The sequence below is a fragment of the Caretta caretta genome, chromosome 6, assembly GCF_965140235.1.
Source record: "Caretta caretta isolate rCarCar2 chromosome 6, rCarCar1.hap1, whole genome shotgun sequence".
In the NCBI taxonomy this organism is placed as follows: Eukaryota; Metazoa; Chordata; order Testudines; family Cheloniidae; genus Caretta; species Caretta caretta.
In genome coordinates this window covers 116,322,530-116,342,176 of record NC_134211.1, presented here as the reverse complement: position 1 = coordinate 116,342,176, position 19,647 = coordinate 116,322,530, and the positions used below count along the sequence as shown (strand labels likewise).

Genomic DNA, 19,647 nt, shown 5'->3' with positions numbered 1-19,647 from the left:
AAGGGTGCAGGCTATGGAGAAAACACAATGAAGGGGAAGAGAGGAGATGTAAGCCAGTAAATTAATTTTGGGAGAAGACTACATTTGAAATATTTTGGCTACCAAGGACCTGAAATTCTTGGAAAAACTCCTATTAACTTCAGTTGGCTTTGGATCAGCTCCCAATAGCTTATATAATACATACCTGAAAAAACTTTGGAGATGAAACCTGTTTTGCTTCCTGTCTAATACAGAAATGGGGTGAGGCATAATTGCCCAGAGCAGTTATGGGCTGATGAGTGTACATAACTCCTATTGGTGCATAGGTGAAGTTGACATAGTTCTGTTTTTCTCTGTTTATGTGCAACTTTCTGCTTGGGATGAGTTACACTGAACCATAGTTAGATTTCAGTGAGTGTCTTTACAGGAACCAAGTCAGAATTTTCTTGTTGACTTAAAGGTTTTTCAGATACTATGCACCGCCCTTAACATATGGTTAGTGGTGCTTATGTATGAAGGGCCTGATTAGTAGGTTCCACAAAGTAAAGAATTACAGATATGTTAGTTTTGTGACAATTATGTTGTCACTGTTGTATTGCCTTAATTGAAAAAACTGTGGATAAGCCCTGTGGCAAATTTTACACTCACCTCATAAAATATGCTTATAAGTTTGTAATATCTCTGTGAAATTAATGGATGCATGTTTCCTGTAAGAACATGTAGTGGAAACATCTGTCTGGTGTACTGAACTAAAGTGTGGTTTTTTGTGTTACTGTCTGACCCATTGATTATGTTAGTGAACCCAATGCTTTTCGTCATGACTTTTCCCATCTTTTCCACCAAGTCAGCCTCACATTCCCTTCTTAGCATGGTTTCCCATAGCTAGAGCTTTGCGAGAGGGCTGGACCTTGCTTTTCATGGCTGTCTTAGCAGCTGTGCCACTTCCTGTCATGACTCATCTAAAGTGCCTTCACCTTAGAAGAGATGTACATTTGTTTTCCTGAATCAACATAGTTTGGCAGCTAAACCTTAAATGAAGCCTGTTCTCTGAATATGTTCAGAGGAAGGAAGTTCTGCCCTATCAGTGACAACCATGAATAAGCTTTGACATAAGCTCCTTTCCTTATGGCTTTGGTGTGTTGTTAAGAGAACCTCATATTTCATCAGTTTTGGGTGATTTGCCACAAAGTGTATAATTTTTTTGCAATTAAAGTTGTGTACCACAATAAGATTTTTTTAGAACTTCATCTCTGAAGCTGATCAAGTGCCAGATTCCAGCTCTTTGGGACAAATCTTCCTCTGTTTGGAAAAGTGTCTAACACACTGTGGATGCTATCTCATCCAAACGAAGAAGGATGGACCTACGGTTTTGATGTTTACTAATGTGGTTGCCTCAGTTCTGCACAAATTGAGACCTAGGCCCTGATCCTCCTTCCCCCCCCCCCCCCCCCCCCCGAGGTGCTGAGTACCAAAACGCTGGTTGACTTCAGTGGGATGCTGGGCCCCCTCTGAAAATCAGTCTAATGTCTCAAATGGAGTGCCCAAAAATAGCGGACACATTTGAAAACGTAGGGCATAATCTCCATGGAGCTGTATGATCTAAGAAATTGTTCTATGTTGAAAATAACTTACTATATTATATGCCGCCTTAGTCTTTCTTTATTTTATTAAAAGAAAGACATTCTTCTGCAACAAAATGCCAAGTAATTTGAATTGCTAAGCAGAGTTTTTCTGAAGTTTGAGCCTTTGTTAAAAAGTGGATTAATTACAAAATTGTTTTAAGAGTTTTCTCTCTTTTTTCTTAGGGAAACGTCAAATTCATCACTTGGGAAACCAGTTGCAACTCAACCAGCATTGTCTTGATACTGCCTTTAACTTTTTCAAGATGGCGGTGAGCAAGCACTTAACCCGTGGGAGAAAGATGACCCATGTAATCGCTGCATGTCTCTACTTGGTGTGTAGGACAGAAGGAACGCCTCGTATCCTTTCGCTTTTGAGCAAAACGAACGTTGTTATTTTTTTGGATCTGTAGGTAAAACACATCAGGTGTTCGAAAACTTGAAAAATCGCTGTTCCTGTGATGTTAATAAAATTTCACTTTCAGAAAGTTAAACATCCTGTTACACTTAGGTATGTTAAAAATTTCATATTAAAAAACCTTAAACTTTGGGTCCCAATTTGACTCAGTACTATCAGTTTAAAGCCAGCATTCATTAAAATGTTGCAAGTATTGTCTCAGTCTTCTGACATTTGAAAAAGTGGTATTTTACAGTTGTGAAGTGAAACTACCTAATGACGCTCACTTTTTTCTTGATCGTAGTGTGGTATCTTAAAAAGTACAAAATATTGTTAATAGTACGGTTGCGATAAGCAAGCAAGCATGTTGTAGTGCGGAGTGCTGTAGCTGTCTATGTAACCGTTGATGAGTGCACTTGAAAACAAAACAAAAATTAGCTAAGTTTAAAACATCCATCTTGAAAGTGTTTCCATTTGTACGTATGCAAAATATACTGCAGTAATTGACACTTCACAAATACCTAAATTCATCTCTCCTTTTTTTCTTTAAATTAAGATAACTTCCAATGTGTTAGTCCACTATAAAACACTAGGGTGAATAAGCCCCTACAGACAAACTCAATCGTTTTACTTGAACGTCACAAGCTTCTCTCTCTCTTTCCTCTTGTGGTTACCATGACATCTGGATCCTCAGAGGTAGCAGTGTGTGTGGCCATATGACTCATTTATCCATGTGGTGTTTTTTAAATCTGTTATGTAAACATTCATTCAGTAACTAAAGTGATACTAAGAGTTCAACAGTACTGAAAAACTCTACAGATCTGAACGGTCTGCTTTGAAAGAATGAGTTCAGGTTCTGGGGTATAAAATGTCTGCCTTTTGCCGAGTCATTAGCTTCTTTTGTTTCAAAAACAGCAACTTGCAGTTGAGAATAAAGTCTAGTACCGGACATAAAATTAACCATCCCTCCGCCCGCCCCGGGCCCGTATCTAACCTTTTGTTTTGAAACTTGAACATTTGAAAGTTTGTAATGCAGCTTGGAAAGGCATAAATACATATATTGCCAATTCTGAGATTACGTCCATTTAAGGGTGGTGTAGATTATTCTTGATCTGTCATATTTGTGGTCCCACTTTAGATCACGCGCACTCTGTGTCTGGCACTGTATAAACGCATAATAAGAGGCAGCCATGCCCCCAAAAGCTTTACTCGAGGAGGACCAAGAAGCAGATGAAGGGAGCAGGAGAGGGCAATGTACTAAAACAAAGTAAAGATACACACTCGGGGGCGAAAAATACACAGTCCCACACAGACAGGCAAAGTGTGATGGCTGAGGGAAGAGGGGTACCATCAAAACATGCAACATTTATATACCATTTTAGATTTCTCCCCCCCCCTCCCCCCAACAGATTGTTGGTTTCAAATTGTATTTAATCTTTCCATTGTCAAATTGCCAATTTTGTATAGTCATAGAAGAAGAGATTTATTCAGGATTAATTTGGAGGACATTCTATTGATAAGGAACAGCATGGAAGAAAGCACCCAGGCAAGTTTTTCAAAATGATGGATGACTGGGTGCCCCAATTTTTGTCTACCCAACTTCAGACACCGTAAAGGGGTATTTTAAAATTATTATTATTTTTTTAAAATAAATTGTTGGACACCCATCTTGAAGTTGGGCACACAAAATCACTAGTCATTATGGAATATCTTGGCTGAAGACTGTGGACAAGTGGGCAGATGAGGCTAGTGTCATTAGTGGTGTGGAGAGGGCAGGAGGTGAGAGGATAGAACGGATATATAGGAAGTAGAAAAGCTGTTAATGGTTCAGAAGGTCAGGCCGAGAAGCTTGAATTCCATATATAGAAGTGGAGGGATTGTGGGAGGGCTAGATAGACTAGATGGGAGTAAGTTACAATGTTTGAGATGTGAGGGGGTGGCAAAGTTGTCACCCCAACACTCCTCTTCCTGGCTGGCTGTGGTGTTGCAGCAGCCTTTGCCTCAGTTTCCCTCACTGTCCTTTGGCCTACTCCGGCCATAGGAGTGTCCTGGCTTTCCAGACAGGTCCCTTTGCAGAGTTCTGTCCCACAGAGTCATTTACAGAAATGGATACTAACCAAGCCTTCATTCCGGATAGGTTCAGTGAGCAACTATCTCATCATAGGCATGCCTCTGCTACTATATACTGTCTTCCTTCCTAAGTAGAGGCTTCTGTGCCTCCATCAATCCCATAGCCCAGGGACTGGAATCCTCCTTCCCTTACTCAGGGGTACAGGCAGGCTACAGCGCATCAGGGCCCCTGGCTCCACTTAGGCCTGCAGCTTACCTGGGCAGTAGCCTGTACTATCCTTCTCAGTCTTCTTACATACTGCTTCCCAGAGAACGGGAACTCTCTACCTCCTCTCCTCTAGATCTCCTTTCCTCAAATGGGTTCACTCAGCTTTTTATGGAAACAAGCCCTGGGCTTTATTTCTAATTAGGCCTGCCCCACCCGCCAGACTTTGCAGGCTGGTTAATTGGCCTCATATTAAGCCTTTCCCAGCATGTGAGTGGAACATCCCCTTCACAAGGAAGGTGGCGTCTTAGAAGTATTAGGAGGAAGAAACAAAGATTTGAACAAAGCCTGGATGTGATGGTCAGGGGAGATGGAATCTGGACCAGATTATGGGTCTGGGTGGCAGGGTGGATGTTGGTGTTGTCAGCAGTTATAGCATTGTGGGAGTGGGGTCAGTTTGGGAGGAAAGGAAGAATTCAGTTTTGGCCATGTTAGGTTTAAGTTGGTGGAAGAGAGTGTGTGTGTGTTTTATGGCCTACTTATTAGCTTACCTCTTCTATAATATACTTGTCATCTATGTACAAATATGTCATCAGCCAGGCTATGGGATGACCTTTTAGGAAAATTCAGGCCAGATCTAATGGTACAATGTGAGTTATAGCTGACTAGATTCCAGTCAGAAACAGATAAAATAAAGTTGTTGTTCTCTTTGGAATGCCATGCGTTTAATTTTCCTTTATTATTTAGTTAATTAATTAGAGTAACTTTTAGATTTACGTAGTATGATGCAGTTTTTAAGTAACAATTTAGCAAACAAATCTATGCCACTTGAAATAATCCAAACTAAAACTATTCTTTTTAGCTCCTGGATGAATTTATCAAAATGGGTAAGATTATCCCAGATCACTTTGATTCATTGTTCCATTTTTCACTGTTTTAATTTCTTTTCTCACTGGATATGCAAACCTTCAATACAGCAATTATGGCCCTTTATTAAATATTTTTTTAACATTATTCCTTCTCCATACTAATATTTGTAAAGGAAAAGTGGCTTGCCAGTTATTATTTAAACCTGGTACTTCAGCAGCATTCAGATGAACTGCTAGCAGGAACATGTATTATAATAGCCCTCTAAAATGTATTTATACTGTTGCTGTGAGCTATAAAGACATAACATAACAAATATACAAAAAGGCAGTAATGGTTTTAAAAGTTCCAAAGCAGCGAATTCTGGTAAAACTGGTTATCCTACCATTAGAGCCAAACACTGAGGGGTGCTGAGCACAGCCAGCACCACTGACTTTAATGGAAGTTGCAGGTGCTTGACAATCTCAGAATTTAGACCTTAATTTGCTTCTTGGAATGGTAACAGACCTCACTTGTTTCTCTTTAATGTTTTGAAAAGCTTTTCCACCCCTACATATTGGGTTGAATGGAAACAGAGCTTTTTAACTGTTTAGCTAGAGTTCCCGAGAGAGAGCTTTGGAAGAGTGAGACTTGGTTTTCGATTGACTTACTGGTTAGTCTGTGATCTGTACTTGGCCCAGAGGTCATTCAAAAACAAAGAGGCTTGCATAGTATTTTCCAGGTGGAATATTAATTTGCTTTAATCAAGGGATATTTCATTTAGTCAGTAATCCTTTTTGTTGTACATGAAAGCTTTTGCGAATGATGCAATGTTTTGTTTAATATTTCCCAACCCTACTATCCACCCTCCTGTTTTATGAATAACTTTTGTAGGGTGAATGATACATAAAGTGGCGGTGTTCTTTTTGTTTTTAAAACGTCTCTTCCAATTTTTAAAATTCAATTGGTTTTCTTGAGAAAAACGTGTCCTTTGTTACAGACAAATCCCAGTCTTTTATAGAATAGTAAATATGGCCCACATTATCTTTTCCTGCAGCTTTTAACCATACGAGGTGACTTAATGGGGAATCTCTGCAAGAATTCTCTTGTGGAGATGCCCGTGTTGTCCTGTTGAGGTGGATTGGGGGTGGGATTTTCCCCACCACAGTAGTGACCCCAAGCCTATCCTTACGGAGGTCCCATATTTCATTTGCAGCTCTGGCCCCCAATTTGCTCCCTGGTAGCGTAGATCAATAGGAGCGGGAGGGTTCTGCATCTTCTGGTTCTGGTCACTTTTTCTGTTAAGTTCCATGGGACCAGACAGGACAATGTCTGCCCTGCCCCAGTTCTGGCTGCCTGTAGTGAGAACTCTGACACAGGGCTGAACTACACTGGGAACTTACAGTGGCATAGCTGCATCTCTCGGGGTGAAAAATCCCTACCCATAAGAGATGTAGCTATGCCAACCTAACCCCAGGTGTAGACAGTACTAAGTCAACGGAAAAATTCTTCTGTTGACCTAGCTACAGCTTCTCGGGGAGGTGGATTACCTAAGCCTATGGGAAAACACTTCCCGTCAGCGTAGGTAGTGTCTATACCAAAGCACTATTGTGGCGCTACTGTTGCGGTATAAGTGTAGACATACTGTGATGGGTTGGACCCCCCCTTCCATGGTGCCACCTGATCTACTGGGCCCCCCTGAGCCCGCCCATTCCACAGGCCTGGACTCCCTTACCCTGTCCTGCTGCGCGCGTGTGCGCACACAGGTAGAGACACATCCAGCTGTAGAATCTCACAGAGTCTGCAATCAGCTCGGTGTGGGAAGACAGCTCAGGGAATTGCCAGGCACTCAGGTGGACACCCCCTCTGGAGTGTAAACCCAAAATTGTATTGTCTTGAGCTGTATAGAGATCGATACAGCATGAAGTCATGAAATTTGTTCGCTCCTTCAATGTGGAGGAAGATATTCACAGAAGTGTTCAGCACTTGGGAGGTTTTGGCCCTCAGGTCCTCTAAGAGATTTGTCCCTTGAAAATGTTTTCCCTTGTGGATTATTATGCTACAGTGGGACAATAATTCTTACAGGTTGTGTTGTTTCAAGGGTGGTTTCAGCTTTCCATTATTTTGGGTCATAAATTTATTAGACTTCTATGCATTAAAAAAATTAAAAGGGAAACACGTTTGTCATAGGCTATAATGTCAGATTGCGATCTCCCTGTTCAAAGCTTTGTGCTACCTGCCAGTTATGGATGATGTTCTGGTGTCATTGGTCAAATCAAAAGGGGAGGGAAAAGCTGCTGCAAGTGCAGTACTAGTAACTGACCAATTTAGGATGTGTGGTACAGGATCCTGGACATTCACATAAGGATTCTGATCTCTAGAGTTAATAGTTTTCAAAGAGGCAGGAAAAATTTGTTTTTAAAAAGTACTAATATTTTGTTCAAAAAATTATACATATCAGAAGGCTGTTGCACTGCTAAATTGTCATTAACTCAGGATAGAAACTTTTGAAATTACTGGCAATATAAGGTCCAAATTATGGACTGGGCCCTGCTCCCGTCCCAGTGGCAAAATTGTCATTAACTCCAGTGGTACAGAATTGGGCCAAGGTTTTTTTGGCAGTATGGTGGCATCCGGGTGGCTGAAAATGTGAACTTTCCATCATGTGGTATTGAACAAAATATCTGCAGCAGATTAAGGGAAAATAATAGCGGTGAATGCCCTGTCAGAGAGATCAGATTTATCTGGCTTCTGTGTTTTGGTTTTTGCTTTCCCCCACTTGTTGAAGATACTGGGGAGCGAGGGTCAAATTAATCCTCTCTTGTAACTTCATTCCAAAACTGTTTGTTTTTCATTTTATGGGTGCAGGATGCAGTTGCAGGGTTTTTGGTCTGTGAACAGTTCTTTTCCTAGTACAGTTTTGGTGTTTACTGGCGTGACTACTGCTGAGAAACATAGACTTTGTTACCAAGGGATTCGGTGTACATAAGTCTTATCAATGGTTAGTCTTTTTTTTTCTGCCAGCAAAGAACAAAATAACTCTACAGTTCCTGGATTGGTAAAGAGGAAATACAACAAACAAAGGAGCAGATTATGCTCTCTGGTGCACCACGGAAAATCTAGAGTAGCTTCACTGAAGTCTCTGTAGCTCCTGTGGATTCACACCACAGCGCAACTGCGGCATTATTATTTATTTGTGTTGTGTTAGTGTGTAGTTAGACAGAGTTCAAGTCACTGTTGTGCTGGGCACTGTACAAACAAACAAAAAAAACAGCTTGCGTTCCAAGAATGAGATACAGCATGTCCTTGCAGATTAATTAAAAGCCTGATTTTCAGGATTGCTGAGTACCCACAACACCTACTGAATTCAGTGGCTGTTCAGCACCTTTGATAATTAGGCTCTAGATTTATTTTTAATATCTGTAGGCTTTAAATAGATCCTTGCCAGGGTGTTAAAATATAGTTCACTATACTTTTAAATATTTAGAAATCTTAAATTTTATGTTAAAAAGTAAATGATTAGGTGGTCTTATTGTTAGCAACAGCTAAATCTCTAACTCCCAGGGTTATCCCGGGAATAACAGTACTTAATAACAGGCAGTGTACTGAGTTGATATGAGAAAATATCATTAATCTCTTTAATAGAGAGAGAATTAATTCTGAAGACAAATTCACACTGTTAACTGTTTTATATAATATGAAATCATATAGAACAGGAGCAGTAAAATCCATTGTAGTAACACCCATTAACATATTTAAATATTGTACCATAGTTGTAATTGGTGGCTCCAGAAACACAAAGCACTTCTGCTTTAATCAGCAATACTGTTTTAGCTAGTCATCTTCTAACAGAATGCTTCTACTTTCATTGTTTTCCTAAGTCTTATCTGAATGTTTTTTCCCAGCACATTTTCATATTCCTCGAAAAAAAAAAAAAACCACCCAACCAAAAAAACCCCCCAAAACATAACATAGGAGCAATATTATCCAACTTTCAGATTTGTTTAGGAAAATCTGAGTACTACATGTCATTGATGTACCTGCAATTAGAACCATTCCATATTAATAATGAAGAAATCAGACTGGAATGCAATAAGAACATTATTTAAGTTTCTAAATTAATAAAAGAAAAATATTGTATTTATTATAGCAGTTCACTAAGACTTAAGCTAAAAAGTTGCAAACACTTTCAGCAAAGCTTGAAAGAGGTCTAAATATTGATTTTTTTATATCCTAATGCGTTCCTTTAAGTAATATATTTTTATGAAGTATGAAGTCTAGAAGATTTGCAAGAGTACCTTTCTGACAGCAATTTGATTTCTTCAGAGGATTGTTACTAGGAACTGTTTGCATAACAGATTGCATCCAGAAATTCTGTTGGCAACACTATTAAATTATTATTTTAGTGTTTTTGTAATTTCATGCCAAGTATTCTTGCAAGTGGAGCCTTTTCACTATCTGTTTTTCTTCTTTGCACATCTGTGTCCTTTTTAGAAGACATAAAAACTCTCCTTTGAGTCTTAGTCAGTTTAGTTCCAGTAAGCACATATGATGGGAGAAAAATGTGGCAAGTGTCCCTCTTTTGTGGAGAGCAAAGGAATGACCTCTGCATTGTGCCTAGTTTCAACAGTTTGGGAAATGAATTGAAAAAATTATCAGAATTTTGATTTCCTATGCAACAGAACTTTTGCAGCAGATTGTTTGTATAGCCTTTTCTATTTCGGCTTTCTGATTAGAATAATATATTGAAACATTTAACCAAAGTGATATGTGCTTTGAATTTTGTATATTACGCATATTATTCAAGCTTGTAAACCTTTTAAACACTTTGGGATAAAATATGAATTGTAGAACTTTCACCTTCCTAGGTCAGTTGTAAGTGAATTCATTAAATTTAAAATATATTTCCAGTTTGGGAGCTACACATAGAATTATCGTAGAAAGTATCAAAACATTACTGAGAATAAAGTTTAATCTAAGCGGCTACTAATTAAAATTGAGATGTATCCTGCTTCTTTTCTGTCCTGTCATTCTTTTAAATAAAAATTTAAGCCTGTTATGCACAAACATTGAGGAAAAATCAGAGTGGCTCTGAGCTTCACTTTGGATTAAGGAAGGTGTGGTGCACTTTGGATACATGCATTTTATATCGCCACGTACTGTGTATTAATATTGGAAAGCACATTCGGAATAGGCACAATTGTCTTAAGAGTGAAAAATCAGATCTTTTATTGCGCTAAAGGAATAATCTTATATGTATATAGTGTGTCTCAAGACTACACAAAATTTGTTTTCTCCATGTGATAAACTTATAATGTGAAGGAAAAAATTCCTTATCAGAGAAGAATAACTTTCAGCAAGATGACATGGGAATGTAGGAGATATCTGAAACATGTAAGCCTTGTATCACGTACAAAACAGAAATCCAAACATTGACTCTATCTCATCTTCCTGAACTTGAGAGGAAACTTTCTCTCCTTCACCCATTTTATACTATTTTTCCTTTTTTCTTCTGTGCCCTTGGGCAGTAGTTTCGGCCTTGTCACTAAGGAAAAAATGTGTACTCTTAACTTGAGTTAACTAATGTGGTAAAATCCTAGAGAAGACAAGGCAGTTTGTAGTTTTCATAGAGGTAGGCTGTTTGAGTTAAAAACTATGGAGGAGCTTATGGCTACCCTGACGTGCTAACTTGTGTAAGAACTACAGACTGCATTGTCTTCATTAGGCTTTTACCTCATGTTAGCTACCTCGAGGTTAGAACAGATATCTTTTTCTTGGAATTGTGGTCTGCAGCCCCGCAGCCAGCTACTGCTGTTGTGAAATGATGGTGCTTTCTATGCTTTTCTGTTGGACTCATATGATGCAGTGTTGGTTTCCTAGGCCTGGTCTCCACTTAAAATTTAGGTTGACATAGATACAATGCTCAGGGGTGTGAAAAATCTACACCCCATAGCGATGTAGCTTTGCTGACCTAATCTCCAGTGGAGACACAGCTAGGTCAATGGAAGAGTGCTTCTATTGACCTAGCTACTGTCACTCAGGCTGGTGGTGTTCCTACACAGATGGAAAAACCCCTTTGGTCAGCATACACTATGGGGTTATCCTTGCGTGCTTACGGCACCATAGCTATGCCGGTACAGCCCCTGTAGCGTAGACACGGCCTGTCTTAGACAGCGGGATCCATGTCTCAGCTTCTGTTTGTTGTCTTTCCAAGATAAAGCAGAATGAAGGTATCTAGTCTGTCTCAGTTTAGACTACTGCTATTGGAAACCCTGTGGGCATCAGCGAAATTGAGCATCTGGTCAATTTCACTCTGCTGCAACTTTGAAAAGCTGAGAAGGGAATCGGGCAATGAAGCAAATCACTGGAGAGGAGGACCCTAAAATAGAGATTGGAGTAAAGGTGAATTAGAGAAACCTGTTCCCCCCCCACTAATTGCCACCCACAAAGCAGACAGTAGGTTCTAGTGTGGAAGGAGCAAAGCATATAGAGAGTTTCAGTGTAGCAGCCATACAGAGTAGTCTGTATCCGCAAAAAGAACAGGAGTTCTTGTGGCACCTTAGAGACTAACAAATTTATTAGAGCATAAGTTTTTGTGGGCTACAGCTCACTTCATCGGATGCATAGAATGGAACATACAGTATACGGACACAGGCACAGACACTGCCATGCTGCTGCTTCTTGCAGGAGCCGGAGGAAATGGAATGTTTGTGGGGAAGCCACAAAACATGGAGCCCTCAAGCAGGGTTCAGGAACAGCAGCCTGACCAGAATCCCAGCTCCGTTGTCCTAGCACTAGTGGGGAACTTAGATTTTCAGCTCTTGACCGTTATTCCTCCAGTTACTCATCCGGTTATCGGGTGTCTCTCCTAAATCTCTGTCTCTCAGATAGAGATGAGAGATTTGAGAGAGGCAGAAGAGAGAGAGAAGGAGGTAGAGCAGAAAATGTAAAGAATGAAAGAGGGAGAGAATGTAGAGGAAACAGACATAGAACACAGTGCAAGAAAATATAAGCCATGGTTTATATATTATAGGAAAGTGGAGAGAAAAGGGATAAACAGCAAGAAAGACATAGTAAGTTACATATTAAAATTTTATTAAACAGAAAATGAGCAATATAGTACAACTGCACATTCTTTAAAATAAAAGGGAGTAAGGTGTGGGTTTGAAGTGTGTGGCAGGATAGGTATTTCATCCTGGCTAATAGACTTAGTCTCAGGACTACCAGATATCAGGTAAATGTTTTGAGCTCTTGTTAATAGGAATGTGGTGGAGAGCAAAGCAGTGAAACTTTGTTATAACACAGTACTTTTGTTTGTAATAGGCAAAGGTCTAAGGGTAAATCCTACCTAAAACTGAAAATCCTGGTGCAACCTTGCTATGCTGTATGGCCTTGTGACGGCTCCACCATAATAAATATTTCAGATACCTTTTTGGTAAAGGAGTTGCTGGTAGGTGGATTCCTTCTTTGTATAGGAATTTGTCTGTACCTTCATAATGAGCTGCCATTTAATTGTTTGTAAAATCAGCCTCTTTCCCCTCCTTCATTTAGCATCAGTGTACGGTGCACTAACACTCTCTTGCAGAAGGCAATTAACTTGGATGGCAGGATTATCCCTTCTATGTAATAAACAAGAGTAGTCATCTGCTAAGAAGATTCAAACCTCAGCCAGGTACACGAATCCTGTTTTTCATCTTGTTTTTCTGGTGCAGCTGCATGTTAAATCAGTTGATCCAATCATGCCCTTTGGGCACGCCTGTGCAACCCCACCTAAAGCTAATGTGTGCGCTGGTATAACTTGCATACATAACTTGTATCTGAGTCATCTTTATTGCTGAGGAATGTGTAGGAAAGAGCTCAACAGTCTCGCATCTCAGACTGAGTTTATAGGGCTGGCACATAGGGAAAAAAAAGGCATTTTATTTGTAAGCTGAGCAAATATGACATAGAATCAGTGAGATGCTGTAAACATGAACCTACAGTACTGTTAGTCACTTTTCAGAGTATAGCCGTATTTAACAGATTGCAATCAGTGTACTTTAGAGAGCTATTTGAAATTACAGTACCTGGTCACAATAAAAGTACTGCAACACTGGTGCCTGACTAGATCTTTCCCACTTATCACTGGTAGCTTTATTTCCCCAGTGGCAGATATGTACATTCTTCCTGATTTTTCTCATGAAGAATTTCAGCAGCTAAGTTTACAGTGCATTAAAAACTGATTATGAAAGAGCTGTTTCTGTGCTGTAAGAGAGACATAAGTATTTGGCATCTTCAGAGGATTAAAAAAGGTAACTTAGGGATAAAAGTTTAAAAATGAAACTTCAAGGAGATATTCTTTATCTTCCATCTTGATTAAAACCATTTAATGGAAATTGTTGCTCTTTAAAAACTTGACAAATACTACAGTATTTGCAAGTAGATTAGCTTTATTGTGCTGTTCACCAGCTGATGCCATGCTGCATTATATTGGAATGCTTTGTGTTGTCCGATTGAAGTGCAGTAAATATTGAAAATAATATCAACAGAATAGTGAAGTCTGTGACATGTGTAGAAGAATTGCAACAAATTACTTAATGAAAGCTTTTATATCTTCAGTGGGATGTTTACACACTCTCGTAATAAAAAGAGTGGCATTCCATTACTCATTTCGGAATACTTCCTGAAGATGAGTCACTGATAAATGTGGTAGCATCTTAAATTGACACTTCCTGAATCTTTTCAAACACTGAGAACTTTCAGATAGTAAGTCATTGTAGAACAAATAGGAGCAAAATTGAATACAGTCCACTACCAAATAAAGAAATTAAAGTTTGTCATACTGCCTTCTTAGTCAGGCATTTTGGATAATTGGGGGGTGAAAACTAGGACTGATTTACTTTAAATGAGAGGTTCAACATACAGTGTGGATTTCTTCCATTTGTGGTGGTGCTCTTGACCCAGCCTTGCATTTTTTCAACAACTGAGCAAAATTCTGTACTGAGTTACATGACATTATAACCACATGGACTATTATCGGGTTTCTTTTTAGTTTCTTTCAGACCTGTGCAGTTGGACACATGGTAATTAAGACACATGGCTTCAAAGGCAAAAGGTACAAAAATAATCCAAATACATAAAAAAAACCCCAACAAAATAACCAAACAAACACTCTCTAAAATATTCCTAACACTTTCTCTATAACACATTGCATATTCATTGTAGTGTGCAAGGTCTTGGAAAAATTTTTGAAGGATAAAGTAGTTAAGGATATTGAAGTCAATGGTAAATGGGACAAAATACAACATGGTTTTACAAAAGGTAGATCGTGCCAAACCAATCTGATCTCCTTCTTTGAGAAAGTAACAGATTTTTTTAGACAAAGGAAACGCAGTGGATCTAATTTACCTAGATTTCAGTAGTGCGTTTGATACCGTGCCACATGGGGAATTATTAGTTAAATTGGAAAAGATGGGGATCAATATGAAAATTGAAAGGTGGATAAGGAATTGGTTAAAGGGGAGACTACAACGGGTCCTACTGAAAGGTGAACTGTCAGGCTGGAGGGAGGTTACCAATGGAGTTCCTCAAGGATCAGTTTTGGGACCAATCTTATTTAATCTTTTTATCGCTGACCTCCGCACAAAAAGTGGGAGTGTGCTAATAAAGTTTGTGGATGATACAAAGCTGGGAGGTATTGCCAATTTAGAGAAGGACCGGGATATCATTCAGGAGGATCTGGATGACCGTGTAAACTGGAGTAATAGTAATAGGATGAAATTTAATAGTGAGAAGTGTAAGGTTATGCATTTAGGGATTAATAACAAGAATTTTAGTTATAAGCTGGGGACACATCAATTAGAAGTAACAGAGCAGGAGAAGGACCTTGGAGTATTGGTTGATCATAGGATGACTATGAGCCACCAATGTGATATGGCTGTGAAAAAAGCTAATGTGGTCTTGGGATGCATCAGGAGAGGTATTTCCAGTAGGGATAAGGAGGTTTTAGTACCGTTATACAAGGCACTGGTGAGACCTCACCTGGAATACTGTGTGCAGTTCTGGTCTCCCATGTTTTAAGAAGGATGAATTCAAACTGGAACAGGTACAGAGAAGGGCTACTAGGATGATCCGAGGAATGGAAAACTTGTCTTATGAAAGGAGACTCAAGGAGCTTGGCTTGTTTAGCCTAACTAAAAGAAGGTTGAGGGGAGATATGATTGCTCTCTATAATATATCAGAGGGATAAATACTGGAGAGGGAGAGGAATTATTTAAGCTCAGTACCAATGTGGACACAAGAACAAATGGATATAAACTGCCCACCAGGAAGTTTAGACTTGAAATTAGATGAAGGTTTCTAACCATTAGAGGAGTGAAGTTTTGGAATAGCCTTCCAAGGGAAGCAGTGGGGGCAAAAGATGTATCTGGCTTTAAGATTAAACTCGATAAGTTTATGGAGGAGATAGTATGATGGGATAACATGATTTTGGTAATTAAATATTCATGGTAAATAGGCCTAATGGCCTGTGATGGGATGTTAAATGGGGTGGGATCTGAGTTACCCAGGAAAGAGTTTTCTGTAGTATCTGGCAGGTGAATCTTGCCCATATGCTTAGGGTTCAGCTGATCGCCATATTTGGGGTCGGGAAGGAATTTTCCTCCAGGGCGGATTGGAAGAGGCCCTGGAGGTTTTTTGCCTTCCTCTGTAGCATGGGGCACGGGTCACTTGCTGGAGGATTCTCTGCTCCTTGAAGTCTTTAAACCACGATTTGAGGACTTCAATAGCTCAGACATAGGTGAGAGGTTTTTCGCAGGAGTGGGTGGGTGAAATTCTGTGGCCTGCGTTGTGCAGGAGGTCAGACTAGATGATCATAATGGTCCCTTCTGACCTTAGTATCTATGAATCTGTGATGCTTCAGTATGGTAAAGATCTTAGTAGCACACGTTTGAGAAAACCTTTAACTTCCACTTGTGATTTTTGCCATTTGTGAGTAATGTGAGCATAACAAACTCATGCACCATAATGTATTTCCAATATAGATAATATAACCGTATAAAGTAATAAAAATATTAATATGTATGCCTGTGTGTGTAAAATATATATACACTGTATATATTTTACACTCTATGTATATTTTACACACGCACATGCACAGATCTAAATCTTAATATTTTTATAAGTATATTAACTAATTACTGTACATTTCTGCAAAAAGATAGATGTGGCATTAGACCCTAATTATGTGGTCACCAGGATCAATGCTTTCACATTCATTTTCTTAATGAACATTAATGTTTTAGAAACAATTGCTAGACATCCTCATTTTTTTCAAAGGGTATTATTACAGGTACAATACTGCCAGCAAAGTTTTTTGGAAATTTTTCTCATGCTTTCGTCATGTTTGAATTACTTCTGCTACCTCGGTACATCACAATTGGTTTTAGTAGCTGTTGTAAAGTTTTACTCCAAACAGTTGATGACACTGAACACCTTGAATGTATGAAGTTGTGGGAGCTGTGACACTATAGTAAGTGAGGGAATGTCAAAGTGAATTTTCATGCATTAGTGCAGAATATGACTGTTCTTGTATAGAATAAAATTTTATATTTAGTGTAAGCACTTCTGAGATTTTCTAAGCTGTGCAGGAATTTAGCCACACATCCGTGAATTTTGATGAAAGATATGACTAAATCCTTTGGGCTGCTCTGAAAATCTCAACAAGGGTAAAAATGGCATACTGTATTAAGTTATGAGTGTTGCTAATATACAGTTTTTAAGCAACCAACTTTTCAGCACCATGCTATTTCCATAAGAAAGAATGGTAGATGGCTGCGGGGATTGGTATTGATATAATGGAGCCTTTAACCAGAACACCTGTTTTGATTATGACAGAAGAGAGTGGTAACTAAAAGTTTGGTTACCTGAATTGAAAGGGTTGATCATTCCAGCTCCTAGTGGAGTGTTGGACACTCTGGTTGGCAGTTTCAGCCTCAACGGAGGTCTCTCAGATTTGATTGAACATGGAGACTGAACTCTTACCCCAAGAGATGGGGTCTTCAGGTCAATTTGAAATATGCTGGTGGAATGTTGTGCCCTTCTACTACCCATCCTCCGGATTAAGGACTTCCTTTTGGCACTTCTTGACAATTACCAAATTCAAATAATTAAAAAGGTGTGTGCTTATATATACATACATGCATTTAATATAGAGATGCTTGTAACAAAGTGACTGACAGTTTGCATCTTCTCATTGTGCTAGACTCTGGAAATTTATTGATGCAATCATGGTGGGCCTTTTAATACAAGAAACTTCTCAATTTTGAATGTTGTTCTGTCCAACAAAAATCACCACAAAGTCATCAATCTAACAATAACAAAAATGACATAAATTTCTTCAGTGACACTGTCATTTTTGGGAATGAGGCCTCCAGTATGGGAAAATTTCTGGAGTGGTGTATTATTGATTTTAGTAAAGCTTTTAACACAGCCCCACCTGACCATGTCATAAGCAAACTAGGGAAATGTGGTCTAGATGGAACTACTGTAAAGTGGCTGCACAACTGGTTGAAAAAGAGTAGTTATCAATAGTTTTCTGTCAAGATGAGAGGATGTATTTAATGGGATCCTGCAGGGGTCTGTCCTGAGTCTGCTGCTCGTCAATATTTTCATTAATGACTTGGATAGTGGAGTGCAGAGTATGTTTATAAAATTTGCAGATGATACCAAGCTGGGAGGGGTTGCAAGCACTTCGGAGGACAGGATTAGAATTCAAATGACCTTGACAAATTAGAAAAATGGTCTGGAATAAACAAGATGAAATTCAGTCAAACAAGTGCAAAGTACTACACTTAGGAAGGAAAAATCAAATGCACAATTACAAAATAGGGAATATCTGGCTATGTAGTAGTACTGCTGAAAAGGGTCTGGGGTTATAATGGGTCACAAACTGAATATGAGCTCACAATGAGATGCAGTTGTGAAAAAGGCTAATACACCCCAGAATGATATTTCAACTTGGGGGATAATTGGGACTTTGGGGCAAGGGGGAACCGCCCCCCAGCACTCACCGGCAGCATGGGCTGGGACTGGGTTGCTCCACTTCCTGCTGCCTGGTGAGTGCAAGGTGTGCCCGACCCCTGCTGCAGTCTCCCGGGATTGAGCTCAGGGGAAGGAGTGGAGTGGGGGTGGGGGCTTTGGGGAAGAGGTGGAGCAGGGGCAGTTTTCCTAGCTGGCTCAGCTGGCCGGGGGATCAGGCTGGCTGCTGGAGCAGCACGTAGCTGTGTAGGGCACCAGGAAATTTGGGGCAATTTGGTGCCCCAAATTTGCTGGTGCCCTACGCAGCTGTGTAGTTTGTGTATGGGTAAGGATGGCCCTGCATGTTTTCAGCAACCACCTCTCCCCACCCTCCTCTCTGCTTTCCATTTCCAGACATCTTTCCAGCACTTCCTGTTAGATGTCCCACTGCTGTCCCAAAATAATTGACCTCCAAACCCAAGCTTTTTACCTTTCCTCCTCATCTTTCTTCTCTACCACTGTTGACAGCTCCCTCATCCTTCCTTTTCACAGGCTCTCAACTTTTGTGTAATCTTTGGGTACAGGGAGAAAGGGATCTTTCCCTTTTCTTTTCCTCTTTCTCTCCTCCAATCTATCCAGAACTCTGCTGCTATAATGCTGTTCTCCATCTGGCTCTTCACATGTCTTTCTCACCCCTTTCTTGAATATCTTCATTAATTTCTTGTCCTTTGCCCATTATTAGCAAATTTGTTATCCTCGCCTTGAACACTGCATAATTGTATCCCTGCTTACAAGTTTGAACTCCCTTCCTTCTCTCCCCTCACTCTTCTCCCAGTCTTCATGCTGTATTGCTTTTTTTGTCTCCTGCATCCTTGGCTTCACTCCTTCTATACTTCTGCTCCCTGTGAGTGGAACAATGTCTCACTTCTTGTCTGCCAACCCCTCTTTTATATTCCTCCTTAAACCTGACCTTCTGGGAATAATTCCTTGTTTTTCTCACCAATTATTTTTCCTCTTTCCCTTCCTTGAACTGCAGCCTCTTGTTTTGGTTGGACTTTCTCATCTGTGGTAAATACAAGCTTTTTGGGACAGGGAATATATTTTGTTTTGTAAACAGTAGTATGAATTGACTGTGCTATTATAAATAATCTGTACTATTATGATAGTAGGAGTAAGGCCTTCTAGATTTTGTTCTGTTGAGGTCTTCCTCTCTAAGGGTAATGTTTTCAAAGTACCTAATCATTGAAAGCAAACTGGACTAGGGTCCTTTGAAAATTTTACCCTAAATGATGAATGAATGTGAAGATGATTAAGAAAAGCTTACAGCATTAACTTTGTAAAGTCTGAATTTTAGTATGTTTTGTGTATTCCCGTCACATACATTTGGGTGGCTGGTGTATTAATGTAGACTGGAAATTTGTCTCCTTTTTAATAGGCCTAATTAAATGCTTGTATAATTTTGAATTAACTCTACTAATTAAATGTTAATTACTGAAACAAAGGATGCAGTGTTGTGAACAGGATCACCATCAGAA

At 39.5% G+C, this 19,647-nt stretch overlaps 1 protein-coding gene across 2 annotated transcripts in view; it reads left to right on the top strand.

The window, feature by feature from the left end:
- Positions 1-19,647, top strand: part of BRF1 (BRF1 general transcription factor IIIB subunit) — a 231,604-nt gene that overhangs the window by 55,414 nt on the left and 156,543 nt on the right. For both annotated transcript variants that reach the window (XM_048853602.2, XM_048853603.2), the window contains exon 3: positions 1,785-1,958. In XM_048853602.2, the coding sequence (XP_048709559.1) occupies positions 1,785-1,958 (174 nt within the window). The remainder of the gene's footprint in view (positions 1-1,784; positions 1,959-19,647) is intronic.